General features: G+C 33.0%; 1 protein-coding gene across 2 annotated transcripts in view; it reads right to left on the bottom strand.

The window, feature by feature from the left end:
* Nucleotides 1-2,786: 2,786 nt before the first annotated feature.
* The window catches only part of DENND1B (DENN domain containing 1B), a 327,198-nt gene continuing 302,860 nt past the window's right edge, over nt 2,787-27,124 (bottom strand). For both annotated transcript variants that reach the window (XM_051998705.1, XM_051998706.1), the window contains exons 20-22: nt 11,245-11,324; nt 9,993-10,209; nt 2,787-9,239 (exon numbers count right to left, since the gene is read on the bottom strand). In XM_051998705.1, coding sequence (XP_051854665.1) covers nt 8,697-9,239; nt 9,993-10,209; nt 11,245-11,324 — 840 coding nt within the window. In that variant the 3' untranslated portion in view covers nt 2,787-8,696. The remainder of the gene's footprint in view (nt 9,240-9,992; nt 10,210-11,244; nt 11,325-27,124) is intronic.

The following is a 27,124-nucleotide window of genomic DNA, read 5'->3' as shown; positions in this document are numbered from 1 at the left end:
GATATTGTGCAATATGTGAACCAGGACTAGACTGAGCATAGAAGGCTAGTTTCATAGGCAACCTCTGCTCTAGAAATCAAAAAGACTTTCAAGTGAGTTTGGTGAGTGATCACACTTCTAAGAACTGCAAAAAAAAAGTGCAAAAGTCTTTTTTGCTTCTTCTTCACCTCCTTTTTGTCTCCTTTAGGTGGGTGCAACATGGTCCCTGGATTTATTTCTTTACATTGCTTAAATTTGATTTAGTTTCACTTCATATAAACCCTATGGTCAAACTTGAAATGTGGTAAATGGCTTTGTACATAGGTGGATTAGAGAGGGAATTAATGGAAAACACAGTGGCTATCTGAAATAGAAAAGAAATTATAGTTTCTGATCAATGTTAATCTACTCTAGCCAGAAAGCTCAAGCTAGAATTTAATTAATATTAATATGTATGTTGAAAAGATATTTATATCAGCAAAGGAAGGAATCTTTTGTGAACTAGAACTCCTAATGAAAAACCATGACCTCATCTAGCTGTTATCTGAGAGTACAAATGACTCGGAACAAGGAAAGCTTGGGGCTCCCATCTCCACAAAGGGAGGGGACAGAATAAGTCCCATCTCTGAGTTGACTTGAGTAGATGGAGACAGGCATATTTTAGGAAGATTCTGTTCCTACCACTTGAAACAAGTGACAAGAATTTTGCTGCCAGCCAGGTAGTTTTGTTTCCATGGTGACATCTAGGGGTTATAAATATATAAAAAGGCATATTATATACTTTGTACATTTTGAATAAGTTTGTACATTTGAATAAGGATTCTGAAACTTGTAATAGTTTGTTTTAAAATTGGATTACATTTTCCAAAAGAAACAAAGTTAGAAATAGCAGTAAGTCCATTGTTCCCACACTGTTTAGCCCACAGAAACCTAGTAACCTACAAAATAAATGAATATTGTACATAGATATACAAGATTACCTTAACTTGAATTAACTGGTCCAGGAGTGATGAAACAAAAGAGAATCACCATGTTACATAATATCTTAAAGGGGAGGAAAGGAAGTAGTTGGCTCAAATAGACATCTCACACTATTTAGAGTGGTGCTGTTGGCCAGGATAATTTTGCGACTAGATCAGTCAGAATGAGGTGAAAAGTACCATGTTGAAGTCATTTGTATATTGTCAAACAGAAAGGAAGTCCACTAAACCACTCATAAAGATCCTCCAGAGGCTGTACAGACTTAGCTTTAAAATGTAATATTATCTAGGTTTTATTGTACTTCTTTTACTTCTTTTACTAAATATTTTCCAATTATATTTTGATCGGGCTTAGGGCACCCCTAGAGATTGTTTGGGCCACATGTGGTCACGACTGACATTAAGATATGAGAAAACAGGACGGATAGGAAGCAGCCAGGCTATGAAGGGCCTTAAAAGCCAGCGGATTGTGTATGTGATCCTAGATGTCTAGAAAGCCACTGTAAGCTACTATAAGACACTGTTGGACTTGTACTTGAGCTAACAGAGTAGAAAGTGGATTGGGGTAGTGAGAAACTGGAGACAAGGAGACCAACCAGAAAGCTATTGCAATAGTACAGAAATGAGATGATGATGGAGACTGTGTCAAAGGAGATAGATTGGCAGACATGAAATGCTGCCAAGGTAAAACTGCCAGGACTTGGATGGGGAGGGTAAGAAAGAGAGGACTGAGAGTCTGGATGAAGAGGATGCAGTCCTGGAAGTAAGTTAGGAAGAGAGGAAATCAATATTGGCCATGTTTAAGATGTCTATGGGATACCTCATTCAAGATATGTAACAGACAATTAGAAATGTGAGATTGGAAATGAAGAGAGTTTAGAGATAATACAGAGATCTGAGAATAAGCTACATAGAGATGATACTTGAATTTGTGGGAGCTGTTCTCAGCAAGTGAAATAGTCTAATGACCCTTGAGGGATACCCAAAGATGCCCTCCAATGCACTCCAAATACAAAGAGTCCTTTTTATACTAAATCAAGTCTTACATGCAACATGAGTGGATTTTTGTCCTCATTGTGCACCATGTCTGCTCTTTCACTATCATTCCCCCTCCCCTGATGCCTACCGCTCCCTGAGATTCTCTTCTCTACCACTGATATGAATACATATTCCTCATTTTAGGGACCCAATGACTAGCACTTTCTCTCAGCATACTCGGGGAATGATCCTCCTATATGCTACCCTAGTATCTGAGGAGGAAGTTTAGGCTCACAGTTTAGATCAGTTCCTGCCAAGCATTATTCTCACTAAATTCAAGTTCTCCTGGAAGTGGAGCCTTGCTCCCTAGGGCTTCTCTACTGAGCCGACTACCATACTTGTCCTGGATTTCTGGACCTCTGAATGCCCATGACTCAAGATCATGCTTTGGAGACCCCACTCCCTCCACTAAGAATAGAAAAGAATTAAAGGAAAGGCCAAAGCCCCAACCCCTTTGCTTGGTCTATATGGCCTCAAAGGGGAAGGGAAAAGGTGAGACTCTTTACCTTGTAACGTCAATGAAGCAGTTCTTTGCCTTCAGACAGGCATATAGAAAAAAGCAATGTTAACATCCTTTGACTTCAAAGCCTTTCACACATAACTGCAGTATTACATTATAATAGTTGGCCTGTTGATTGTAGGTTGTGTCTATGATTTCTTGACTACATCTAAACCTAAATGGCTTTCCATGGACATCAAGAACCATACTATCCAGGAACAAAAGTAATAGAATCTTCATGAGACTTGTCCATCTTTATAAGAATAATCAGTCATTTAGTAGAGGCTTCATCACTGAAAGCTTTGTCATAGACAAATTTTATTTCATGTTACAATGTTGGGGCACTTTATGGCAAGGTGTTCACCCAAAATTTGCATTTACATTTAAAATTCCACAGCAGTCACTAATATATATATATATGTGTGTGTGTGTGTGTGTACATACAAATATGTATGTGTAGATATAAACACATATATAAATATGTGTATATATGCACACACATGTATATGCATACATATATTTACTATTATATATGTATATATATGCACACATTATGTTCCAGATAGCAGTCAAAGGTCTGGTTTGCAATTTCAGAGATGATTTATACTGAAATCTATAGGATGCAATAGCAATGAATCAAATCTTAATGCTAGGTGCAAATTTTCATAAATATCTGTGACTAATAACAGGTCAAGGGGATGTGCAGATGTTAATTTATTTTTTAAAGTTTATTCAAAACAATTCTATTTCTAAATAAAAAGCTACAGAAACATTCAATTTAGTGCCTATAGAGTGGACCTTTTCTAATGTTTCAAAATGAGAAGATAACCCTGAATTCTCAAAGGTTACTGCTTGTGAGTAAGGTCTATGGTGATCTACAAAGTCTTCAAGAAGTAAGTAATATCAGTATAGTTGGCTGGCATTCTGGGTTTCCATTATCAGAGGTTCCACTGATATGTTTAAGAGGCCAATCATCAGAAGGCTGTTCAGCTATAATAAATATTTTAGCTAAGCGAAACACAAGAGATGAGGCTTGATGGAGGAGAAGGAGGTTGATATCTGTTTTAGTGAGATATTATCTAAATTCAAGAAATCTTAAATCTTACAAAGTGTCGATAATTGTAACAAAGAGATTTGTTACATAATCAGGACTTGTTATCCACAATGCTAGGATCCTTTTTTGAAGTTAATATTGGTTTGCATTTTTAGCAATGGTTCAGCAGAATAATAAACCTATATATTATATATTATGAATGGCTTTTTAAGCAGACTACTAGTATGTTGTGATATGGGAGTACAATATATATGTTTAGTGCATTTTCTAGGCACAGGTATGTATTTTTGTATTTTTCTAAGGTTAGAGTCACTGAGTCCAGGACTTGAGTGGACTTAAATCATTACCATAGGACTACTGTGGTGATATAGGTTATAACTGAGGTCCAGTGTTAAGATTCATTATTTCTAATAATTCAGAATTTAAGGTTTTTAAATTATCATTTAAACAATAAAAGATTTTTAAAAACTAAATATATTTTACGCATAGATTCTTGAATGCAAAACACTGAAGTGAAACAAAAAAGATTATCTTAATTATACAGTACCTGATTTGTTTTTTTTTTTTTTTTGGTGTATTTGCATATTGCATCCAGAACTACAGATTTTCCACAGTGCTTTTTTGCCTTATTCAAGTATAATAAAAGTAGGAATCTATAGAAGCTCTAGGGTTAAACAAACTGTACATACATACAAGAAAAATTCACCTAATTTACAGAGAATCAAAAAGTATAAGCAATGCCCTTTATGAACCTTAGCAAAGACATATCACAATAAGGGATGTCACAATGTGAATATGTGTTCATCGCCATAAAAATACTATGTAATTTAGATGGTGCAGAAATGAATAATTTGCTTAGGAATTACCTGACAAATACAGCAATTAGAATCTTAAATGTACATTTGATTAAGCATATTTGCTACCAAGTATAATACTTTTTGATTCATAGTACTAAATGTATTAATCTTAGATACATTATTTTCTTATTGCATATTTTTCTGTTGCTAAGACCATTATGACACCACAATGTGAGGCGCATATTAATTTTAAATAAATGAAAACATCTTGTCTACCAACAACATACATCACATACTTTTCTTCCATAATCACAATGAACAATGCTACATATATTTGTACATAACTGAAAAACATGACCTTTATCTGCTAGAAAACAGATCTATGTATTTGTTTCAACTAAATTACTAAAGAAAAAATATTGCACAAAATCCTATTAATTTTAAAATCTAATACACTTCCCTATAAATCCACATAATTCCCTAATTACAACTTGATCAAAATGTTAATTTGTTCAAAAAAGCAACACCATCTCTTAAAAAAAAAAAAAAGAAACCATAAACATTATTATTGGAATCTAGATGGGAAAAGTAGCAATACTGATACAAGGATTTTTTTGAAAATATTTCCTACCTTAGAAGTGTGTATGAGGGAATGTTCTTTGTATGTGTCTGTGGGTTCTTTGTTTTGGGCAATAAGACCTGAATTTAACATTCTTGAATTTACTTTCTGATTTACCAAGAAGCAAGGTGTTTCATAATGAACAAAAACAAGAGCAAAACCAAAATAGCTGATTTTAGGGTAGCTAATTTGTTTAGAATAATAAGACATTTTAAAAAACAAATAAACTTCTATTGTGTCTTTCTTGGTAAATATAGCTTTTGCCTTTGTTATAAATCTACCCAGTTTTCCAAAAGAACTATGCAATTCAATGGCATTCCAGAAGGTATATAATAAGAATACTACAGTATTAAGTAAAAATTATACAATAGATAAAAGGATGAATGTGTTTTTACTGATAGACTAAGAGGCAATTCATAAAAAAATGAAACCTCTATTAATTTGAATTTGTCATATTGACATAAAGACCAACAGTAGGTCTCTTTTTCTTGATTAAACTTTTACAATAATTTAGTACAATTTGTGTTAAAAAGATATTCTCATTCAGTAGACTTTAATGATAGTCTTGGAAGTCAACATTATAGTAGCATATTATACCAAAATGAGTGCTTAAAGCTGGGAATACCTTCCAAAGATCTTTAGTCACAAGATTCTTTAGTTTGATCATTTACGGAAGCCTTTCCCTACTTTTTTTCTGAGAAAACTTTGAACCTTTTAGTGACTTCTACACAAAATACAATTTTTAAAATTGATGATCACAATTTTTAGATAAATTAATGCTTATTAGATTAATTAATATTACCTTAAGGATATGATCATTTTACATTAGACTGCAAATTCCTTGAGGGCAACGATTGTCATCAGTACAATTTTATAAATTCTCTACAGTCTAGCAAAATACCTTACACATACTTGGTACTCAAATAATATTTACTGAATGACTGAAATGTTAAATATTCAATCACAAAAGAAAATCCTGTTCTATATTTATGACTTTACATAAGTAAAGATATACTCAAAAAGATATAATCATTAAGCGTGCCACTTCTTTTTAAAACAAAATTATAGTTTCTAAGTCTACCATTTTCCTGTTTCTAATTTTCCTTTCCCTCCTCTTTCCTCTTAAATACAGTTTATCTGATAAGGGGACAATTGGATCAAAGTCTAAAGCATACAAAACTCTGTGTGGACATCAATTAAATAATGGCCAAGACTTTGCTGAGGAAGAATAGTAAATTCAAAAGGGAGTTCTTGGTAGGCAATAAAATCCTAATTTCTCTAAAAATTCTTTCATGACAATTTTCTTCAATAGAAGAGAGAAATTTATAACTTCAGTTCGATTTCATCATCAATCATCAATACTTTTTAAAAAGCAAGAAAAAAAGAAGAAATTAAGAATAGTTTAGTTCCTGAACTATTCTTATTAAATTACCTACAACACTATGAAGACATACTGACTACGTGAATATAGGTATAAATTAATGGCTTGAAATACCAGTGTTGGCTACTTTTTTGGCTATTTTGGCAGTAAAAGAGAATTTAAAATTTATGAACAACTATCAGTTTTATATGTTTTAAGGCACAAATGTTAGCCTTTAAAAATCACTGACACTAAAAAAAAAATAACTTATACAATCTTAAAAATGTACCTTAAATCATTTAATCAAATATGTAACTTAGATATTTATGGCAAAACATTTTTCAGCAAAATGATCACATTTGTATAACTGCCCACCTTGTACATGACTGAAGGATTTAGGAGGCAAACATAGATCAAATACAATTATGGTTCCAGGCATCCTCAAACTTTTTAAATAGGGGGCCAGTTCACTCAGACTCTTGGAGGGCCTAGTAAAAACAAAAACTTTGTTTTGTGGACCTTTAAATAAAGAAACTTCATAGCCCTGGGTGAGGGGGATAATTGTCCTCAGCTGCCGCATCTGGCCCACAGGCCGGTAGTTTGAGGACCCCTGGTTCATGTAGTTAGCAAATGGAGGAAAACAAATTTTGCATATTCTATAGTTCAGTTTTTTTTATAAGGTTCAGAGATGTGAATGATTTCTAAAGTAATAATTTATGTTAAAATTCATTTTTAAGAATTATCTCAGTTAACTTTTCACAAATAATAAAGTAATATTTGCCAACTAAGTTAGGTGATGAAATTTTCTTATCAGAGGTAATCACTTGGCAATCCTACAGTTCTTTTTTCTTAAATAAAATCTTTTTTATTGCATATAACCTTAATAAATTATAATATAAATTTGGAATGAGTAGATTACGACAATATTTGATAAAGCCTTGAGTTTTTGTATTATAAAAAGATATTTCAAAAAAAAATTTTTCTTCACAAAAGGTACTGTGTACATATTATCCTCTCCATTTGAAACTTAAATGGATATAAAAATGTCCACTGTAATTTTGGAGTGTGGATGGGGAAAAAAAAACAATTTTTTTTTTTGCTCAAATGTTTTAAAGACAAATGGCATGTTTTTTTTAGTTTTTAAAAAGATCTTTGGTAACTAAAAAATGTACTTAAGAAATCAAGCATACATGGAAAAAGTATTCCCTTAATAAATATTTCATAGTGAAGGTCTAACATTAGACTGCCTCTTAAAACCCTTCCAAGTAAACTGTTTAATTATCTTTTCCTAAAAATACTGTCCCATTCTTTTTCTTTCTAATGATATCCTTGTGTATAATATAAAAAAGCTGCAAAATTTAAATATAACATTTCACTACTTTTTCTAGCTGTACTTTTGGATTTATCCTATTACTATGAAATAATTCATTATTCCTTTTCAAAATCCAAGAAGATGTTAAACCTAATTCAAAATGTCAAAATCCAGAAAAATGTTAAAATTGAAAGTAAATAGTATTCAAAAAATTGGCAAATAATGATAAAATGAACATAGTCTATAAATTCAGTTTATACCATATTTCCCTTTCTCAAGACTCCTAGATAGTAGAGATGTACATGGGGCAGAGGAAACTAAAGTGTCTCAGTTGTAAACAGAAGTTCATTTACTTCACATTATGTTTCAGCACTTCATATACTGAATAAAAGGTAAGCTCGTACCTTTCAAATTTTTGGAAGACATGGCCTTATTTTTCTTTCTATAAATCACATGCAACATTTCTATGAGATTCTTTTACTTTAGAAAAAGTGCTTTTGGCCCTTGACACAATGCATAAAAAGTCATTATTGCTCTTCAGAACATTTGCCTTCCAAGACAAGTATAGTCTTATAAATGACTCACGATTATTGTGTAATATTTAATATAGGCTTAAGATTAAGGCAATTTGCTGATCAGTATTTTAAGAGTTTCAGGCTCATTTTATAACAACTTGTTCAGCTCATGCTCAACCAAATGGATGCAGTACTAATTGGTTATCTGAAAGTTATATATGTTTCCCTCTGGATAAATGAAATGGATGACATTAAGCACCATATTCCAGGGGCAATCAATTAAATATGTAGACTCAACAAACTAGTACCTGATTTAAGAATACAACAGCACTGTTGGCTTTATCTTTAAGATTTTGAATAAACAAATCAATAGATGAAATAGCCATTAAATTACTGAACAGGCAAAATTCATGTACCAATGCAAACTATTTCAAAATTATAAGAGTTATGATTCCTACAAAATTTGTTTAACATATAACTTGAAAGTCTAAGAGGATTCCTTATGAACCTTTGAAGAAAGTGATCTCCCCTTTGACAATCAACTTAAGCTTTATTTCCGCTGCTGTTATTCTCTGAAATATTTAAACCATGATGGAATGCAGATGTCATATGACATAATGTCACTACTTCATGAAGTAGTCCAACATCACCAGAAGTTTCCTTTACTTCGTTCCCATCTTTTTCCCAAGGAACTAGTGTAGATAGATGTCGTCTAAGGCGGAGATCAAGTTGATCATCTGAGGTATGGCTTAGTGTTTCATTATTGTCAGTTTTTCCTTGGAAAGGACTATTTGTTTGTAAATCTTCTGAAGAATCAAGTTGTAAAATTGATTCTACAGGAGAAGTTGAATTTACCACCATCACTGGGCAATTCACATTGTTGGCACTGAGGTGTTTTTCACCATTTTCCTCTTTCAGAATGAAGAGAGATTCTGTTAAACCAGCAGAAGCATGTTTCCTTGGAGATGGTGGGAGATGTTTTCCACGGAGAGCACTATCATCCTGACCAAGGTTCCATTCAGCTTGATCACCAGAATTGCTACAAAGTACAGCCAGATTACTCTCACTAGGTGCATTGGATTTGTTCTGAAAGAATATACAATTGAAGACAAAAATTTATTTTTTTAAAGAAAACTTCATAGTTTTCCCCTGGCATTTTAAAAATTTTAGAATAAATGTTCAACTCTATGAAGAATGTGACTGAAGTTAACTAAATTCTCTCAAATTTCTCTATTAGTATTGAGAGGAATGAAACAGAAGTTTAGCTTCCAAGCCCATTCTACTTTTGAACTTCTCACCTTAGAACTTATACATTCAATGTCATATGGCATGGACATCTGATCTTTTCTAGTACAAAGACTAAATCCATAATATCATGTTTGCTAAATATTTTATAATACAGTACACATACTACTATTAATCTTTAAATCAATAAAATGGGAAGCTATAAATAACTGTCAAAATCTCTCTGTGTTAAGATTTCTGGGAACTCCAGAATAACATACTTCATTTAAATGTTTTCCCAAAGAAGAAAAAATATAAAATGGATTGAAAGCTAATTTTTTTTGTTTGATTGAAAGAAGTCTAATTAGCAACAGTGGTGATTTGAACCAAGGAACCTACAGGGAATATTAACATTTGATAATTAAGCATAATTTTAGGTAATTAAATGGCAATATGTTTTTTGAAGTATTGGCATTTACCTAAAACAGCTTAGCATAAAATGACTTTAAACAATCTACAGATTCTATTATAGGCCCAAACAAATACAGCAAATGAAAAGTAGACTGTAAGTTGAAACATGAATTGCAAAAAGAAAAAAAAAAAAAAAAGACTAACCGTAGGCTTGTAATCAATATCATCCATTGATCTAAAAAAATCCAGGCTCTTTGCAGCTGATAGCTTTCCTTGATCTGAGCTATGTGTACTCAAAGTATCAAGGATTTCTCCTAGTAAGTCCATTTCACCTGGATAATGAGTCTTTACTCTAGCTTCAACAGAATCGTCACTTTCATAAAAATAAGCAGAAGCTTCCTCACTATCTTCTGATGATAACCTAAAGAAAAAAGAAAGGCAGAACTGAAGGTATGCAAAAAGATAAGTTTCTAGATTATAAAATCTGCATGTAAACAACTTTTGATTAATTACAATATTTATGTTTGAATTTCGAATGAAAGAGTATGCATCAACTGAATCAAAAGATAGGAAAAATACACATTATGCCCCATAAGCAAAGTTTCTGAAGGACAAAGATTTTGATTTTTATAACAATTCAACCTTTGTTGATCTAATGAAATGGAAATTTAGACAGAGATTTTCCTAAGGGATCAAGAATTTAGGTTTAAGAATGAAATTTTTCAACTATAGTAAATCAATAAGTTTTTATTAATCATCAACCACTATAATAAGTTCTCAAGATACAAAAATGAAACAGTTATTACTCTTAAGTAACAAACATTTCACAGGAAGACACAAAACATAATTGAGAACACACAAAATAAAATACAACGTGATTTTGTCAGAGGAGCATTTAGCAATTATGAGAGAGTAGAAAAAAGTCTTTCAAGATAGTACTATTTGAACTGAGCTTTAAGGTTAAATAGAGTATCTAACAAGTAGAATTAAGGAGGAAATACATTTCAGAAAATATGGAATTCCTGTGTAAAGGGAAATGGAATGTGTGAGGAACAAAGGTTAGTCATTCACCCAAAGATCTGGTCTATCTTTCTTCTTTCTTTTCTCTCCCATATTTTTTGGGATATTGAATCTATCTTGCCCCGCCTTGAAGTATAGCAGCCGCTATGGCCTCATTCTGCCCATCAATTGGCCCTTTAACCTGCTACAATACACTAGCAGGCTTATAGGGCAGATATTTGATTTGTTCTTGTCTTAGTGTAACTCAGAAGTCCCAACTCTGAGAGAATCATCAGCCTTAGTCTCCCCTAACAGAAATTATAGACACGTGCCTGGGAAAATCTAATGGTTAATAAGGCTGTTTTGTACTATGTTATCATCTTGAAATATCTACTAAGATTCAAAACATCACTTGCTTTAAGACCTCAAGTAACATGTCAACAAATAATTTACTCACTTGCTAGCTCTGTCCATGTCATCATCATCATCTTCAAACAGGACACAGTCAGTACTTTTAACTGGTCTTTTTAAGCATGCCTAAAAGTTATAATTAATAATAACTGATCAGTTTAAATATCATTTCTAGAACAATATCACTCTGAGGAATAGCTGAAAAAAAAACTCCATTCAAAGTTATTTATCAAGTAGTTATTATTTAATAACTAGTCAAGATTAGAGAATTGGGCAATTATTTTATTGGTAATTTCATTATAAAAATACCTGAATACATATACATGTATGTATAAATATACTTATATATATACATATATTGTTTATATACTGTGTATATATGTATACACATTTTCTTCTTAACTTATAAACAGGACTTGCAAATAATACATATCTATAACCAAGTATTAAAAAAGCACCATTGGAGGTAACTGCCCAAAGTTCCTCAATTCAGAACTAGTGGGAAGTGTCCAATGAAGAAAACTGATAAACAATTGGAAACCAGGAGTATATAGAATGCTGCCTAGTGAATGATACTTCCACTTCTAAAATAGACAAATAAAAAAGCACTTATTTGTTTACAATGTGTAGGCACTATATTGAGCTGAGAATACAAATAATAAAAACGGAATGCCTTAGAGATCTTACTTACATTTAATGAAAGAAGACAATAAAAGGGACTGGAAAATGAAGTTGGGAGGGGTGCAGTGAGAATATGGCTCAAAAGTTGCACAGAGGCCTTGGAAACTTCAAGATAGAATAAAATCTTGTCTATCAGAACCTACAGAAATAGGAGCAGGATAAGACATTCTGATGGGAAGAAGATGATGACAGAGAGCAGACGGCATGTTCAAGAGATTGTCAGAAGTCTTTAAGAAAGGATTCATGTCATTTTTATGTCATAATTCAAGAATTTATTTCATACTTATCACATTCAGAAACTATACTAGACACTGTGGATGCAGAGACAAAAGAAAAAAATTCTAGCTCTTAAGTGCATTACATTGTACTGGTGCCCTTCCCTTCTCTCTCCTCTTCCCCTACTTCCCTCCATCTTCCCTTGACCCCTCTTCCTCTCTCCACCCTTTATCCCCCTTTCTCTCTTCCTCTCTTCCTTTTATTCTCTCTCCCCTTCTTCTTCCCTCTTCCCCTCCCCTCTTTTGTCTCTCAAGAATGAAGTTCAAGCTCCTCTACTTTGCACTAAATAGAGGGGAGGAGGAGGAGTAGAAGCAGGAAGAAGAAGGGGAGAGGGAGAGGTAAAAGGAGAAGGAAAGAGGAAGAAGGGGACAGGGAAGATGGAAGGAGGCAGAGGGAGGGAGAAAAGGAAAGGAGAGAGAGGAGGGAAGGCGAAGGACAGGGAGAAGAAGAGAAAAACAAGGGGAGGAGAAAAGGGGAGGGAGAGAGAAGCTATATCGTGCATGACAGAAAATGCAAAATAGAGGAGAATTTCATTCTTAAGGCCACACAGAGTCACAGCAGCTAATTAAGCAGAGAATTGATAGGGTCAGATCTGTACTTTATAAATGAAATCTGATAGCTGGGTGAAAGATAAACTATAGTGGAGAGAGAATGGATTGAAGAAACCAGATAGAAGGCTCTGCAACAGTCCAGGCAAGGGATAGTGAGGGTGGATTATGGTAGTTAGGGCATTTTGATTTGATAAATGTTAAGGAAGCGGAATGAGTAAGACTTGGCAAATGACTGAATATGGAGGTGAGGGAAAGTTAAGAATTGAGGCTGTTAAGATTAAAAGGGAAAAAAAGCTGAGAAATAATTTTTATAGACAGCGTTTCTAATAAAGGCCTTATTTCTAAAATATGTAGAAAATTAACTCAAATTTCTAAAAATACAAGTCATTCCCCAATTGATAAATCAAAGATTATAAACAAACAATTTTCAGATAAAGAAATTAAAGCTATTTCTAGTTACATGAAAAAATGTTCTAAATCATTATTGATTAGAAAAATGCAAATTAAGACAACTCTGAGGTACTACTACACACCTCTCAGCCTGACTAAGATGACAGGAAAATGTAGTGATAAATGTTGGAAAACTGGGACATTAATGTGCCTTGGTGGAGTTGTGAAATGATCCAACCTTTCTGGACAATTTGGAACTATGCAAAACTGTGCATATCCTTTGATCCAGCAGTGTCTCTACTGGATCTGTTTCCTAAAGAGATCATAAAAGAAGGAAAAGATATTTGTAAGCACTTCTTTTTGAAGTGGCAAGGGACTGGAAACTGAGTGGAGTCCTTCAGCTGAAGAATGACTGAATAAGTTATGGATTAATAATATGGAATATTGTCTATCACATTGATTGTTTTGGGGGAGGGGGAATGAAAGGGAGGAGAAAATTTTGGAACACAAAGTCTTATAAAGTATTTTTATGTGTATTTGGAAAAATAAAATACTATTGAGAGAAAAAAATAAAGTTAACCTTCTGAGAGATCAGTTAAAAAAACAATTGAAGTTGAATCTTATTTTTTGAATCTGAATAACTAGAAGGATAGTGGTTCCCTTACAGAAATAGAGAAGAAATGGAAGAGTAGGATTGGAGAAAAAGAAAATCAGTTCTGTTTCAGACATGTTGAATATGATACAACTTTAGGACATGTAAGTATAATTGTCAAATGGGAAACTGGAAATGTGAAGCAGGACTTCAAAAGAGACAAGGATTAAATATGTACCTTTGGGATTCATCCGCATAAAGATGAATGACAGTTTATTCAATAGGAACTCAAGGGATCACAAAAATACAAGAAAACAAAATGAAAAAACCAACAACAAAAAAGGAAACATTCTCTCTTTTAAAAAACTGATTATTAAATAGGAATAAAATCCATTGCTACCTGATAAACTACCTAAACTAAGTTCCTGAAACAGAGACAAATGATCACTCTTCTTTTTTGTTTGTGCAGGTGGAGGTTTGGGCTTTGGATGCTGGACAGCTGAAAGTTTTCAGGTTTCAGATTATCCTCAAAGGATTTCAAGGGCTTTGATGAAGCTAACAATTCTCTGGGTGGAGCTGTTCTGCTGGATACATTGCATGGAATGTTCTAATGTGGAACAGATGAGGTGGTATTTACCCACAATTTCATTGATGGATAGAAAGAAGACTGATTATTGATCATTGATCTGTCATGGGATAAAACTATGTAGCACACTCAAACAGAGAACAGGACACAGATAATGAATCTGCAAAGCAGACTCAAAAGTAACAGTCCAACAGGTAGCAAGAGAACAACAATGAAGTGTCAAAAACAAACAAACAAACAAACAAACAAAAAACCAAGGAAGAGAAACTATCAGAGTAGGGAAAATTAAGTTTCTAATCCTGTAAAGAAAAAAATTTAAAATGTGGACTGAGGAAAGACCATTGTATTTATTAATGTCAAGGAAGGAGTGACCATGGCTGAAGAAACTAATTAAATTACAGGTTTTGTATTTATTTAATTTGTCTATTCTAACCATTTGTTTGGCTGGTATCCTGACTTTCTTAGAACCACTAGTTTATGACATTAAAGGACGATGACTTTGAATTTTAAAAATATGTTTAAATTTTACTTTTTTATTTATCAGTGTATTGTGTAACTAGACTAGTAATTAATGCATAATACCAAAAAAAAAAAAAAAAAAACCTTACAGGTCTTTACAAAAGAATTAGAAATAAATGAATTAATAAATGAACTAATAGTTGCATTTTTCATATATTATCAGTTTCTTACAATTAAATAGACTATAAATTTTATAAACACAATTTAATAATTGATCTGTAAAACATTTATTGGACGTCTATGGGACAATGAAGATCTTGGAGAAATCACTTGCCTACTTTGAAATGACATCAACACTGAAGAATGTGTTGAATTCATTTGCATACTCTAATAACAGCAACTATTTCAAATACATATATATAATAAAAAATTGTTATATATCTGGTAAGGAATATTCAGGAGGTGAAAGAATTGCCTTTCTATTAATTTTAGGCACAGCACAACATAACTAAGTAAATAGAAGAAAAGATAATTTTAAAATAAATAATGCCAAATAACCAATAGAGGAAAAAAGACTATAAGCTTAATGAACAAAAAACAACTTCTAAATAGTAGTGATAAAATTAATTCTCAAAAAATTTTGCCCCTATTTTGTGAGGCTTTTTTGTCCAAAATAGAAATTAGCATTGGAAAATATGAAAATGAAAAATTTCAACTCATGTTATGACTGGACTACTTTTTCCAGCAAATTATAGAGGAGACAGTACCCTGTGATGTAAAGAGACTTGGTTTTTGGAGTCTGAGGACTGGGGCTCAAATCCTGCCTCTAATTGGTTACTCATTGTGTCATGGTGAGCAAGTCCTTAATTTCCCTTAACTTCAGCTCCTTCATCAGCAAAATGAATTTATGTTACATGTTGCATGTTAATCTCCCTTCCACTTCTAAATCTATAATCCTCTATCTTTGGCAGTGAAAAAATATTACATATGTTCAGGTGGATAATATATTATAACATTATACTAGGAAATACAATATGGGAAAATGACTCATTATAACTTTAAAAATAGAGGTCAGCAGAAGACTGGGATTAAATTAATTTACATTATAGAAAATTCACTGCATGTGGAGCTACATATGTAAAAAATGAACAAAAATAATAAATCCAGGCAGGAAGCTTTCTTCAGTAATTTTATAATTCACATTAATGAAATCATGAGTTCTAATAAAAATATCTACAAATGAGGGGAAAGACAATTTTAAAAGTTACAATAAGACAGGAAAAAGTTTCATTTATCTATTTGTGTTATATGGAGAATAATTAGGGGCAAGTATCAATGGAATGAGCTATGTATTAGCAGAGATCATATTTAGTCAGAAAATAATTGTGTTATAATAAAAACTCAAATTACAAAGTGTATTATTATCTCTATGAGAGTCATTGAACACTTACACCATAAAATATCAACCAGAGAGCACCAACTTAGTCAAAACACAGTACAGTATGAATTTGTGAATAGATAGCTTTTCTTTTAGAGTGCTAATATAATAGTGAGGGAGGGACAGGCACAGATTGTTAGTGAAAAAAACAAACAAACAAACAAAAGAAAAGCAGGGGGAAAAACATTCTTTACAAATGCTGAAAAGAATACTACAAATATTTTTTCAAATTTCTGCTGGATATGGAAATTTCAAAATCTGTCAGAAATTTAGACAAACCTTCTACTTGCCTGTATACTCTAGTTTTTGCAGTTATTCTGCATTGTGAAGTGTATGCTATTTTTTCCATAAATTTTATGAAAAGAGAGGATGTTTCCTCCCTAATCCAAATTATACTAGTCTTTTTGTTTAAATTTATTACAGGAAATAAAATCCCTTTTTGTTGTTTCTTAATACTATTGTCTCAACAGAATATAATTATATCAATTGTATATTCATAAAATCAGAAAGTATAAAATTAGTTATTTCAAAAAATGTTAAGGACTATGTCTGGGTGAAAGGGCAGGTCAATTCTCCGAGAGCCTCTGCAAGCTGTAGATTGTGACACTTGAGGGAGTTGCGGGGCAGCCTTTACTGACACAGGTGTTGTGGACTGGGAATGAAATAAATTGGAGGCAGAGGGAAGAGAAGAGAGGTCAGACAATGCAAACGCCTCTCAGTCTCCTTGTAGCACCCTCTCACAAGAGGAGATCCATTCTGCAGGTCTGGCTTGGATCTCCAGCAGTCACTGTCAGGTGACTTCCATATTACAACATACTTTTAGACTATATCCCTCTGAACTCTCCTCTTCCTCCAGGTCCATAGAATTTGCCCCACTTTGGGTGCCATATGTTGTAATAGAGCCTAGTTAGAAAGTCACAAGCTCCCTATGCCTATTAATATCATGTGTTCTATGGGGACAATAACAGTCATTAACTATTTTGAGTAAATTAATGAGTTTTTACAGTATGATAAGAAATGCTGAATAATATAATAGAATGTACACACATTATTTCTACTAGGACTTTGGTTTACAGTCTTATCTTAAGAATTTTTCATATTTTATTGATGTAGATAGGTGGTATATATATAATAGCTAGTGCTGGATTTGAAGTGCGGAAACTTGAATTTAAATCTTGTCTCAAAATTACTAAATGTGTGGTAATAAGTCATGGAATCTCTCAGTCTTAGTTTACTCATCCATAAAATGGGGATGATAATAGCACTTACCTCATAGGGTAGTTGTGAGGATCAAATGGGATAACGTAAGTAAAGTACTTTGCAAACCTTAAAGCAATACATACATGTCAGTTGTTACTATTGATTACGATGGTGCTGGATATGGAAGTTGCAAAATCTGTCAGAAATTTAGACAAACCTTCCACTATCTGTGTACTCTAGTGTCTGCAGTTATTCTGTATTGTGAAGTGTATGCTATTTTTTCATAAATTTTATGAAAAGAGAGGATGTTTTCTCCCTAATCCGAATTTTATTAACCTTTTTGTTTAAATTTATTACAAGAAACATACTCATCTATAAAATGGGGATGATAACAGCATTTATCTCAAAGGGTAGTTGTGAGGATCAAATGGGATAACATAAGTAAAGTACTTTGCAAACCTTAAAGCAATATATACATGTCAGTTGTTACTACCTGTATTACAATGATGCAAAATTGAGTTTTGTGAAACTAAGAAGTTTAAATGAAGGAAAATGCTGTAATGACAGACAAGCACATAGAAAATCCATTTGTTTGTTGAAGTTCCTGCTGCTTTTGCATTTGATGTGTTTTGCTAAGCAATGCAGAAAAGCACAAGAGAATAGTCTAAATTATCCTATTACTTCAAATAGAGTAGGTCCAATAACAATATATAAATGATAGATTGTGATTTGTCTTGGTAGACTGGATTAGGAATTAGATGTATGATTTGATTGGTTTAGAGAATATATATTCACTACAACTTATATTCTTAAAAAAACTTAGTAAGTCTTTTATTTTTTCCAATTATATGTAAAGATAGTTTTCAACATTCATCTTTTTGTAAGATTCTGAGCTCCAAATTTTTCTTCCCCCTCCCCCAAGACAGTAGGCGATCTGGTGTAGATCATACATGTACAATCTTGTTAAAAATATTTCCACATTAGTCTTGTACAACTTATAGTTTTAAATAATTTCTAAGACGACTCAAGGATTAAGCAGGTGATTTGCACAGGGTCACATAGGCAGCATATCTCAGATGCAGAACTCAGATGCTGAGGATAGCTCTATGCATTTTGCATTATAATGTGGCTTCCTTTACTATTAGTAGAACACATAGAATAATTAGTGTCATTTAATTAGTGTGGTTAAAAATGTATATGTAAGGGAGCATGGGCCATTATTAAGGCAAGATCATTGGACAAAAGTCAACAGTTTTATCTTTCTCCCCCTCTCCAGAATTAAGTACTATTTTGATGTTCACTGAAGCTTCAAGACAAGTGACCCCAGTGCTAAATGCTATAGATATGACAGGAAGTAAAAGGGTTAAAAAAAAGATGCCAACTTTAGAAAATTCTCAGCAGGAGACATGCACTATGAGATGCATGCACCTTGCATTCTGGGAGAAAAGAAGTAAAAATAAATCATACCCTTCATTTTCTCACCAGCTGCAATGCTTGGTTTTGACTTTACCATTATCATGTCCAATTCCCCGCAAATATTTCGAAAAATCTCATCATCAGGAAACTCATCAATATGGAGATTGCTTCCGCTTTAGTGCTCAATGGATAATATCCTCAGTCACCTCTGCTCTTCTGACTGGAGGGCAAGAGGATGAAGCAAAAATATCTTCCCAAACACTTCTTTTAAAGAAGAGTTATAAAGCCAACTAATTTTAATTTCACTCAAGCTTAAGTGGAGGAAGAGTTTTGAGATGGACTGACAAGAGAACACACCAATAGGGATGGGAGAAGTACAGTTGAGGACATGGCACAGCTGCTTGCCAAGTAACAGTGAGAAAAACTCAGTGAATCATACTGTAAGGTTCCTCTTTCTAACTAAGAATTCAAATTATTTTTTCACTACTTATTTATTACCTGTGTAAATGTGGTCAAGTCACTTAAAAATTTAAGGACTTCAATTTCCTTACCTGTAAAATAAGGAGATTAATACCTTTGAAGCTTCTTTTAACTTTAAATTTACAACCAAATGAGTCTATGGTGAGATTATCTTTAAGGTTTCTTTTAGCTCTGTAAGCATATAAAGAATTCTTATGAAACCTTCACTGCTGATATAAAATGGTATTTTGCTTAACATGCGAGCATATCCCCTGAAAATTAATATTCTGATTGATATACTAGACTACCAGAAAAACCTGAAGTTATGCCATAGGACGTAATCTGAACATAGTATCTATACCAGGAGTCCTCAAACTACGGCCCATGGGCCAGATGCAGCAGCTGAGGATGATTATTCCCCTCACCCAGGGCTATGAAGTTTATTTAAAGGCCCACAAAACAAAGTTTTTGTTTTTACTATAGTCCAGCCCTCCAAGAGTTTGAGGGACATGAATTGGGGCCCCTATTTAAAAAGTTTGAGAACCCCTGGTCTATACCATCCATGCCAAATATTGGGATAAAACAGAGCATGGAGATTGGAGTTAAGAAGATCTGGCAAGTTATATCTTCTTTGTGCTGGTTTTCATATTTATAAAATAGGGATAACAACACCTATAGCATCTTCCTCAAAGAGTTGTCAGATTGAAGCGAAATGACAAATATATTTTAAAGCATTATACAAAAATCAAATATTAGTATGACTACTAATCTCAGGACTATGTTTCTATATTTTTCCAATTAGACTATTAAGTTTTTAAAAGCAAGAAACATTTCTTCTTAGACCTCTTTGATGTTTAGAATATATAGTCAGATGAGACATATCATTGATGATAATGATAACAATAGTGTTTGAGAAGTACAAAGAAAGAAGTTGACAAGAGTTTTGGCTATAGTAGATAAAAGATAATTAAAATTTCTTTTTAGTTACAAGATGAGAAGAGCCATTTTAGGTAAAAAAAAAAAATAAGGTTTTCAGTATCTCAAGTTGCAAAAATAGGTGAAATTGAGGAAAGAAGTCATGATGATATTAATAACATGACACAATTTCATATATAAAGTGTTTATACATACACACATACAGAGGACATAGCATATGGGGAATATAGTAGGAAGTTAATAAAATTTTGTTGCTTGATCTAGAAAAGTTATTCTTAAAAGCTTTAGCATCACTAATTATGTCAAGGAAAGATTTTTCTAATGTTGACACTTGTTCTGGAACATTATAAATATTAATGAACAATTATTTTTAATTGTACATATTTAACCTATGTCAGACTGTGTACTATCTTGAGGGAGGGGAGAGAGAAGGGAGGAAAGGAGAAAAATTTGGAACACAAAGTCTTACAAAAATGGATGTTAAAAACTATCTTTGCATGTATTTGGAAAAAATAAAATACTATTGAAAATTTCAAAAAAATCTGAAAATTCTGAAAAAAAACCTCTTATATTAGAAATAAAGATAAAAATAATACAAACAATTCACAATCCAGATGATGGGAGAAAGCAGGTATACTAAAACTTAACTTTAGTGGTTATCTTTGTGCAGGAAGCAGCACTTTCATGCAACAGGAAATGGTTTGGATTACTTACTTAGTGAAGGCCAATTTAAAAAAAAATTAAAAATAAATTTATTTAAGGACCTTAATGATAATAGGGATAGGAGCAAGTCTGTCAAAAGAAACAAAATATGAAATAGCTTCAGAAAAGTGGCTATTGTGATTAATTTTGACTCATTTTCTTTATTAGTTTGAGTTTTGATTCCCTATTCAATTGATCTGTAGGATTCCAAAGCTACAACCCTTAAACTTACTTATAAACTGATTGAAATCAAGAGATAACTTTTCATAAAATCCCTTAAAAATGAAGACAGATGATGAGTTTCAAAGTAGATCTATTCTACATCAAACCAAGAGACTGGCTAAACATTTATTTCAAGAACAGAGATTTATTACATTCAGTTTTCTGCAAAATATCATAGACTAATGTTTAACCAATGGCATACTATGAAACTTTACTAAGAATTATAGTCTTCCCTTCCTTCAGACTATATTCTATAAAGTTAGAAAAAATTTCACATGGTAATGGAAAGTTTTATTATGTCTCTTGTATATTTTGGTGTTAAACTGGTTTACTTACAAAGTACCTGAAAAACACTATTTTTAAGTAGCAATGATCTAGAAATAAAGGCAGGGCACAATTACAAAACTGTTATTTTTTTATGAATATTAATGGTTTAAAATGTCAGTTTTACTAAAGTATTCCAAAGAACAATTTGCAAGGCCTCAGTCATTATTGATCAGTGTTCATACAGTTAGTTTAACAAGGATATTGAATAAAGTGTCCTCAAAGCAAAAAAAAAAAAATCATATAATACTTTGATAAATGGCAAGATATTTGCAATTTCACCTTCGCTGACAATATTTCAATATTTCAACATTTTAAAAGGTTTCAAAATTCATCTGCTGCATTTTCAGTAAAATGTGAAGTTTAATTCCCTTCTAAATAGTTTGGATATGTCTCTTCAAGGATTTATGTTAAAATAATTTAAAGTCAATAAAGATTCAACTATTTTTTCAATAAACTCATCATTAAAATTTAGTAAGTCCCACTTAAGAATTAAATATTTTATTTATATAACATTCAAAGTTCAACACCATTTCAATTACAGAACATAAAAGTACAAAACAAAAAAAGATCTCAGAGATCATATAGCAGATTACCTTCATCTGAAAGATAAAGAAACTGAGATCTAAAGAACTAAAATGACTTGCTTCTAATATCACATAGGGAGTAAAACAAAGTGGCAAGCCTTGAATCTAAGTCTTTTGATGCTAAGAAAAATCCATCTGTTATTTCTGGATATAATGAGATCTTAAACATCTTTTGATAATTATTTCTTGTTTAGATTCTTGTGTTATGAAAGACTTTTAGAAATATCTATTTAAACTTCCAAACTGTGACTCAAAACAATGGGGAAGGAGATTGAAAATAGAAAGTCCTTAAACCTGAGTGTGGGGGGGCAGCTTGGTGGCACAGTGGATAGAGTACTAGCTCTTGACACTTACTATATTATGCTAGATGAGTCAGTTAACCAGCATTGCCTCACCAAAAGAAAAAATAAATAAGGACTATTGATCTTAGCTATGCTATGCTAAACCAATGGACTGACTGAACATTTAACTCATTTAAAAAACAAATAATATCTTTTACTCAATATAGCTAATCAGTAATAAACTTCATCAGATTTTTGATTGTTTCTTAAATTTACCTCTTTCTTTTTATTTTCTATTCACTATCCTTTCATACATACATACATTTTTATATATGTACTCACACAATGACTATTCTGAACAACCTTTTCTCTCTGCCCCACCCCCCCCAAAGTATTCCTTCTCCACATTTTCTCAGTTGAGGATCTTGTCTCATATTTTTACCAAGAAAATCTAGGCCTTTTTTGCCAAGAGCTTTGTCTTTTTTTTCTCCTCTGCTTCTCACTTGATAACATCCTCCATTATTTCCTCCTTTGCTTCAATCTCCCTTGAATCCATCCCTTCCTAATCTCTCTAACAGGTTACTTTTACTATTATTCCTTTTTCCCCCTGTAATTTTTACTTGCTACTTTCCTGTGGCTTACAAACATACAATACTTAATATTCCCTCTTCTTTAAAGAGATATTGTACTATATCCCACTATTCCTGCTAATTATCATCCCATATCTCTTCTCCCCTTCTCAAACCTATTGGGAAAGAAAGAAAGAAAGAAAGAAAGAAAGAAAGAAAGGAAGGAAGGAAGGAAGGAAGGAGGAAGGAAGGAAGGAAGGAAGGAAGGAAGGAAGGAAGGAAGGAAGGAAGGAAGAAGAAAGAAGAAGAAAGAAAGAAAGAAAGAAAGAAAGAAAGAAAGAAGAAAGAAAGAAAGAAAGAAAGAAAGAAAGGAAGAAAAGAAAGAAGAGAAAGAAAGAAAGAAAGAAGAAGGAAGGAAGGAAGAAGGAAGGAAGGAAGGAAGGAAGGAAGGAAGGAAGGAAGGAAGGAAGGAAGGAAGAGAAAGAAAGAAAGAAAGAAAGAAAGAAAGAAAGAAAGAAAGAAAGAAAGAAAGAAAGAAAGAAAAAAGAAAGAAAGAAAGAAGAAAGAAGAAAGAAAGAAGAAGGAAGAAGGAAGAAAGAAAGAAAGGAAGAAAGAAAGAAAGGAAGAAGGAAGGAAGGAAGAAGGAAGGAAGAAGAAGGAAGAAGGAGGAAGGAAGGAAGGAAGGAAGAAAGAAGAAAGAAAGAAAGAAAGAAAGAAAGAAAGAAAGAAAGGAAGGAAGAAGAAGAAGGAAGGAAGGAAGAAAGAAGGAAGAAAGAAAGAAAGAAGAAGGAAGGAAGGAGGAAGGAAGGAAGGAAGGAAGGAAGGAAGAAGGAAGGAAGGAAGGAAGGAAGGAAGAAAGAAAGAAAGAAAGAAAGAAAGAAAGAAAGAAAGAAAGAAAGAAGAAAGAAAGAAAGAAAGAAAGAAAGAAAGAAAGAAAGAAAGAAGAAAGAAAGAAAGAAGAAAGAAAGGAAGGAAGGAAGGAAGGAAGGAAGGAAGAAGGAAGGAAGAAAGAAGGAAGGAAGGAAGGAAGGAGGAAGAAGGAAGAAGGAAGGAAGGAAGGAAGGAAGGAAGGAAGGAAGGAAGGAAGGAAGGAGGAAGAAGGAAGGAAGGAAGGAGGAAGGAAGGAAGAAGGAAGGAAGGAAGGAAGGAAGGAAGGAAGGAAGGAAGGAAGGAAGGAAGGAAGGAGGAAGGAAGAAGGAAGGAAGGAAGGAAGAAGGAAGGAAGGAAGGAAGGAAGAAGAAAGAAAGAAAGAAAGAAAGAAAGAAAGAAAGAAAGAAAGAAAGAAAGAAAGAAAGAAAGAAAGAAAGAAAGAAAGAAAGCTGTTTACACCTTGTGACTTGAGGCTTTTCATTCCTTCTCAATCTTTTCTAAACATTTTATAATCTGGCTTCTGATTTTATCACTAAACTAAAACTATTCTTTCAAAAATTACCAGGGAATAAACAAGGGAAGGAGAAGGGAAAATACAGAGAGAGGAGAAAAGGAACAAGGAGGAGGAGAAAAGAAAAGAGTAAAAGGGAAAAGTGGAAATTGAAAAGAGTCAAGGGAGAAAGGAGAAAGAGGAAAGAGAAAGGAAATTTACATCATACCTACTAGTTGTCAGGCACTGTACTAAGTGTTATACTATCTCATTTGATTCTCACAAGAATTCTACGAGGAAGGTGATATTATTAACCATGTTTTACAGTTGAGAACACTGAGGCAAAAAGAAGTTAAGTGAGTTGTTCAGGGTAGCATAGCTAATAAATGTCTGAAGCTGGACCTGGACTTATAACTCGGGGCTCTATATTCTATCCATTCCAACATTCTTATTCCAGGAGAAGAAACCACCATCCTACTACTTACTCAAGCTTTCAGACTTTATATATGATCCTCTATTTCTTGCTCATTTTACATATCCAATTCACTGCCAAATTTTATCATTTCTACCTTCATAAAAAATCTTGTATATATCTTCTTTCAACTCACACAATTAGAACTTTAGGCACTCATCACTTTTTATTTGACTACCACAGTAAAATTCTAACTTTTTTGCCAAGAGCTTTGTCTTTTTTTTCTCTTCTGCTTCTCACTTGATAACATCCTCCATTATTTCCTCCTTTGCGTCAATCTCCCTTGAATCCATCCCTTCCTAATCTCTCTAACAGGTTACTTTTACTATTATTCCTTTTTTCCCGTCTAATTTTTAGTTGCTACTTTCCTGTGACTTACAAGTTCTCCAAACTTAGAAGCTTACACTTCTTTTACTAATCATTATATGGCATACACTCAAGGTCCTTTAGCATTTTGATTGCCCTCCACTACATGTTCTTCAACCTATCAACATTCTTTGAAAACTGCAATACACAGATTGCATTTACAAAGTACTTACTATATTCCAGGTTTGCACTGGGGATAAAATATAAAGCAAAAACCATCTTTGTTTTCAAGCAGCTTATATTCCAATGAAGACAACATTAAAGACAAGCCAAAATACTTGAACTCTATGGCAGAACACATGGAGAGAAATAATGTGCTAGAATACTGGAAAGACAGGGGTCATATTATACAGCACTTTATATTATAAACAGAAGAGTTACATTTGATCTTAAAGTTAATAGGAGCCAAAGGAATTCAACAAGAAGTGAGTAGTGGTAGTGTTGGTGGGAACAAAGTTAAGAAAATACCACAGATGTGATCTGCCCAAGAAAGACTACAGGAGTATGACCTTCTATCAGTGGATGCTACGTCTCTAGTTATAAAGTCCAAGATACTGCTATATCACACTACTAGTATAAAGGGAACATGTTCATCCCCTAAGGGAGAAGGGGAAAGTAATAATAATTTATTAAATGTCCACTTATGTGCCGAGTACTATGCTAAGAACTTTATAATTATAGATATTTTTTATTTCTATATTTAGAAATATCTATTAAGACTTCCAAATACTTTTTCATACTAGAAAGATAACTTTCTAGTCAGGCTTTCTTTTTCTTGTATTTGAAAATTGTATTTTAAAAAATCTAAGTATGATTTTACATTTATCCCTATTGAATTTCATGTTATTAGGTTAATTTCAATACTCTAATCTGTTAATGTCTTTTTGGATCTTAACTCTATAATTCAATGTGTTAATTATTCCCCTTAGTTTTATCTTCCTGAAATCTGAGGAATGTGTCATCTATTCCTTATCCAAGTCATTGGTTAAAATAATTAAAACCAAGAATAGATTCCTGAGGCTCTTCACTAACCATTGCTCCTGGGTATAGCTAGTCAACCAATTCTGAATAAGCCTATTTTTTTGGCATCTAGTTCACATTTCTCTATCTTTTCCACAAGAATCTTATGAGATACTTTACCAAATGCTCCGTTAAAATCTAGGTAAACTTTATCTACAAAATCCCCCAAATCTATTTCTTTAGTAACACTGTTCCCTACCCCAAAATGATAAAAGTTAAATCTGGCTTGACCTATTCTCAATTAAGCTATGTAGACTCTTTTAAATCATTTTTAAAAATTACTCATTATTTTTTAAAATTAAATTATTCACTATTTGTTGGAATCCTTACTAACTACTAACTAATTAGAGTTGATCTAATCTTACAAGAAGATGTTTTGGGCAGAACCTGAAACAAGGTACTAAGTAGAACTAATTAATACAAGGCTTGTGTTCACACCTTTACTCATTGGAGTCTACAAGTATGCTAGCTTCACAAAGTACACTTTCTAACTTCAAGGGAGTTCACACCTCCCTTAAAGCTCGTTGGGCCAGAGAGCACTATGGGAGAAAATCCATAATCCCATTCTCTCAGAAGAGTCAGATAAAAGGCCAGCGATGAGGGATCTATGGCAGAATACATTTTTTCCTCTTGGCTGGCTGGTCACGCTGGACTCGAGAGGAGCGACTCTAGTGGCAGATGAAGGGTTTTCAGAGGATAAAGCTATGAGTGGAGAGTTCAGTGGACAACCAGATTCATCTTCATCTCACACCACTGTAGTTGGTGGCTGGGCTCCCCAGAAGGAGTCAAGAGAGACATTCCATCTCTGTGTTGGTTGGAGGCAGAAGAAAGCAGAGGCAGAGGCTGAAGGACAGAACCTTTGGATTTGGAGACATCCGAAGGGCTCTAAGCCTCTAAATCGGCTGTGCTTTGAGAAGAACAAGAACTCCAACATTTGAACTCATAACAACTATTTCTTTAGAATTAATTCAAGAATGGAAGTTGACTATCCTATTGTTTGCAATCTCCTACCATTAAAAAAAAAAAAAAACTAACAATA

This window comes from Antechinus flavipes, chromosome 4 (assembly GCF_016432865.1).
Source record: "Antechinus flavipes isolate AdamAnt ecotype Samford, QLD, Australia chromosome 4, AdamAnt_v2, whole genome shotgun sequence".
Lineage (NCBI taxonomy): Eukaryota > Metazoa > Chordata > Mammalia > Dasyuromorphia > Dasyuridae > Antechinus > Antechinus flavipes.
The sequence above is the reverse complement of the archived record's forward strand: the minus strand, read 5'-3'. Positions and strand labels throughout refer to the sequence as shown.